Below are 3,871 nucleotides of genomic sequence, written 5' to 3'. Positions count from 1 at the left end.
AACTCACAAAATAAAAGTCCGGTTTATTGTCAAACAACAAACTTCGCACATACATCAAAACAGGCCGTCATAAACAAAAAGTCGCCGACAAAAACAAAATCAAAGGAAAGAAAAGAGGCTCTTTTCTTTGGCCTTACCCTCCCATACAAACAAACTAGTTATGGTACAGCTAAAGTACATACATTAAATTTACTGGAATGCTCTGAGTTCAACGGCGTAAGAGGTTCTTTCATGTTTAACTTTTTTTTACATTTTATCTGTTGAGATATAACATGGTCAACCAAGTAAAACCTTTCGTTGAAGAAGCACCGATTTGGTCTGACGATCGCTGCCGAGAGAGAACCTGACCCCCCTCCTAACAATATGTACAAAAATATAAAATGTAAATAAAAATACAAACAAATTCTCCTTTTGTGTTGTTGTTGAAGAGAAGCCGGATTTCTGGTCGATGTGGCGGGTTCCTCTAGAAAATTTGTTTTGCAGCTTTGAGGGGAGACTGAGTGTGTGTGTGTGTGTGTGTTGAACTCTACTTGCTAATGACCATGTTGGATTTTTTTATTATTATTTTTCCTTTCATCAGTCCTCCCGCCCCTCCACCTGTGACGTAGAAAAGCAGTCAGAGGTGAAGGACCAGGAAGTGGTTCAGCAGGATGGCGCGGGGAAAACGCATCAATCATCATCGTCGGTTTTCTGCTTCTTGGTTTCCACGTCGTCCTGAAAGAAGACGAAGAAGAGGAAGAAGAGGAAGAGGAGGAAGAAGAGGAGTTAGCTGTGAACTCTCGGCTCAGATCGGACGTCGCAGCCTTCATCATCTCACCTCGTCGTCATCCTCGTCATCCTCAGCTGCCCGTTTTGTGCCGCCCTCAATCTCATCGTCGTCTTCCTCCTCGTCTTCCTCGTCTCCTGCAGGGGAAACGGATGAAGAGTGAGTTTTATCATAAAAACATGAACACGCCATCTCCCCATTGTGGGACTAATAAAGGTTTCGTAATCTTAATTAAAAAACTCAAACTTGTAGCCACCTTCTCCGTCGTCTTCCTCGTCCTCCTCGTCGACCTCCTCCTCCTCTTCATCGTCTACCTCGGGCTCGCCGTTCTCCTCGTTCTCCTTGCCGTTGGTGGCAGCATCCTTGCCGTTCTCCTTCTCCTCCACCAGCTTCTTCTCCTTCAGGTCCTGGAACAGACCGGCGTGTTAGTCCTGTACCTGCTGGCCTACTTAGAAAAGGCCGCTGCATTTCTCAGCCTGTCAGGACGGAGCCTGCCTATTTAAACACCATGTTGGTCTCTGCAGATCCTCCCCCTCCTCCCCCTCCGCCTCCCCCCCCTCCATCCCCTCTAATGTGTTGTAATCTGATACTTTGATGTGGCCTCCGGGCACTCTGGGTATTGTAGTCTTCCGCAGGCTGCCGTCGCCGCCATATGTCACAAGACACGCCCGGGAGAGGCACTGCAATACCCATGATGCACCGCTCCGTTTAAAATAACACAGGAGGGCGCAGGAGCAGGAGGGAGGGGGAGGGGGAGGGAGAGAGAGAGAGAGAGAGAGGAGAGGGAGGGGGAGGTGATGGAGGAGGAGGAGGCGGTGAGCGCGACGCACGCTGCTGCTGGCCGCTCGTTGTAACGGAGGCAGGAAAGGACAATAGGAGACGACACATGGCAGGCGAGCCGAGCGGCACGGAGCGCGAGCAGCAACCCCACAGACACACACAACCACCTCACACACACACACACACACACCGGAAAAGCGCCCGCACAGCGCTCCGCTTCCTCCTCCGTCGACCCCGTTCATCATCCAGCACATATTCTGCTGCTGATTAATCTTACTGGTTAAAATCCATTAAGCTGTTTAGCGCTGGAGACGCAGCGGCTCAGTCCCGCTACGCCGCTGCGCGTAAAAAGCGGCGCCTGTGCGTAAAAATGCTCCAAACTATAAATAGTGTCCGGATTATCAGAGGTAATACCCCCCCCCCCCCCCATATGCTTATTTGTTATAATCTCTCATAATTACTCCGCGGCTGCTCTCTTATTATCCGAGTCTTTTCTCTCCCGCTGCTGCGGAGATCCGACCCCCCCTCCCCGCGGGGACTATTAAAGTTTTACCCGGTCCGGTCCAAAGTCCGGGCGGACATGAACATTCAGAAAAGCGCAGAGATGATCAGACGGAAGGAGCGAAGCGCGAGCGGAGCGCAGCACAAAGAGGGGAAAACCAGCGCCGTCACACACACCTCCACACACACACACACACACCTACACACACACACCTCCACACACACACACACCTCCACACAACACACAGAAGTGGGCTGCATTACAAAAAAGAAAGAAAAACTTTTCCCTCGAGACATCAGCGCGCCCCGCGAACCTGCTCCAAAAACACCGGAGAAGAAGCGGAAGCCGCGGCTCCGGCAGACGGAGGCTCTCCGGTTAACGGGGGCTCAGTCAGGCGACCTTCCCGAGTCGGTAAACAAACCGGGTCACCCGGGCCCGGTGCCTTCCTGCTGTTCTACATGAGCGGTGCCGAGGAGCACTGAGAGACACGGAGCAGCAGCTGGAGGGAAGCGAAAGTTGCCCTCGCTGTGAAGCAGCCTCCGCACCGCCTGCCGCTCCGTCCTCCATTCAAACGGCCACCTCCACAGCGCCAGCCCAGCTGGAGCCGCGCGGAGCCCCGTTCCTGCGCCGAGCCTCCGGCTGGACGCGGGGTCCACCTTCCGACCAACTCACATTAAAATGTGGAATAAATGTGCGTCGGTTCAGCAGCGCGAGCGGCGGACACCGAGCCCGGAGAGTGCGCTCCGGAGCGGCCGCTCAGCGCCTCCGTGGCTCGGCTCGGGCTGGATGCGCGGCGACAAGAACCGAGCCGCTTGTATAAACAAAGAACCCGCGCAGACCGCTGCTCCCCGGACAATGAGCCGCGGAGCCCGTGTCCATGATGCGGAGCGGAGACCCCCCAGCTCCAGCCTGTCGAACGTTTCCATCCGAGCCTGGAGGAAAGGGGACCGAGCCGCGGCGCCGCTCCTGCCCTTTATTCACACTCCACACTCGGATTGAGCGCGAAGCGGCGCCGCGGAGGCTTTTTACCGAATGTAGGTTAGAGAGAAGCTCCGCGCCGCCGAGGGGCTCTCAGAGCTCCGCTCCACGGGGAGGTGGAGGTGTGCGGCGGCTTACCTTGGCAGAGATGTCCGAGCCGGAGTCAACTTGTGTGTCTGCCATTGTTTCAGGTCAATAAAATAAAGGACGGCTGAACTGAAAGGTGGAATAAAGTAAATCCTTCTGCTGGGTTTGCGGATCAATCAGTGTTATGTTGTGCCAGTGGCCAATGCTGCTGACGGCCGAGCCTTTAATATAGGCTTGTGGGCGGGGCGCCGAGGAGGTCGGGCCGCGCTGATTGGCTGAGGACTCAACAGAGGTGTTCTCTTCGCGCGTCGAAGTGGAACAATGGATAGAATTTCTAAACCCCGAGGCCACGCCCCCTCCCGTGCTGCCGCTGCAACCGTCCTTTCTCCGTTAAAACAATAATCCGACCCGAATAAAACCGACCGGAGCCGGAAACATGGCGCCTTTTCAACCCGGTGGGAGCGAGAAATATCACTTTACACCGAACTGCGCACTGGATCCGTCGAACAGACGCTTCGGCTGACGTAGTGTCACAGTTTGATTGATTGATGTGCATCTGGTCGAGTCCAGCGCGCCTACGGACCGTTTCTCCCGCCCACCGACGCGGCGAGGGAATACGGGCACGCCGCGTGCGCGTGTGATCGCGCGCGCGCGTGGAACCGTCCACGGCGCTGGATTAAAGCCTTTATACCGTTACTGTCACTGAACACTATCAATCAGATAAGCGGCGCGGAGGATGTGAGCGCGGCGCGGCCGCC

General features: G+C 55.1%; 1 protein-coding gene across 1 annotated transcript in view; it reads right to left on the bottom strand.

Annotated features, from left to right (window-relative positions):
• Positions 1 to 3,325, bottom strand: part of ptmab (prothymosin alpha b) — a 3,328-nt gene extending 3 nt beyond the window's left edge. The window contains exons 1-4 of the mRNA XM_028427421.1: positions 3,165 to 3,325; positions 1,023 to 1,173; positions 818 to 903; positions 1 to 714 (exon numbers count right to left, since the gene is read on the bottom strand). The exon at positions 1 to 714 is cut by the window's left edge and continues 3 nt beyond it. Of these exons, the coding sequence (XP_028283222.1) occupies positions 670 to 714; positions 818 to 903; positions 1,023 to 1,173; positions 3,165 to 3,209 (327 nt within the window). The 5' untranslated portion in view covers positions 3,210 to 3,325 and the 3' untranslated portion in view covers positions 1 to 669. The remainder of the gene's footprint in view (positions 715 to 817; positions 904 to 1,022; positions 1,174 to 3,164) is intronic.
• Positions 3,326 to 3,871: the final 546 nt, after the last annotated feature.

The sequence above is a fragment of the Parambassis ranga genome, chromosome 17, assembly GCF_900634625.1.
Source record: "Parambassis ranga chromosome 17, fParRan2.1, whole genome shotgun sequence".
Taxonomy (NCBI): Eukaryota; Metazoa; Chordata; class Actinopteri; family Ambassidae; genus Parambassis; species Parambassis ranga.
This window is presented reverse-complemented; position numbering and strand designations above follow the sequence as displayed.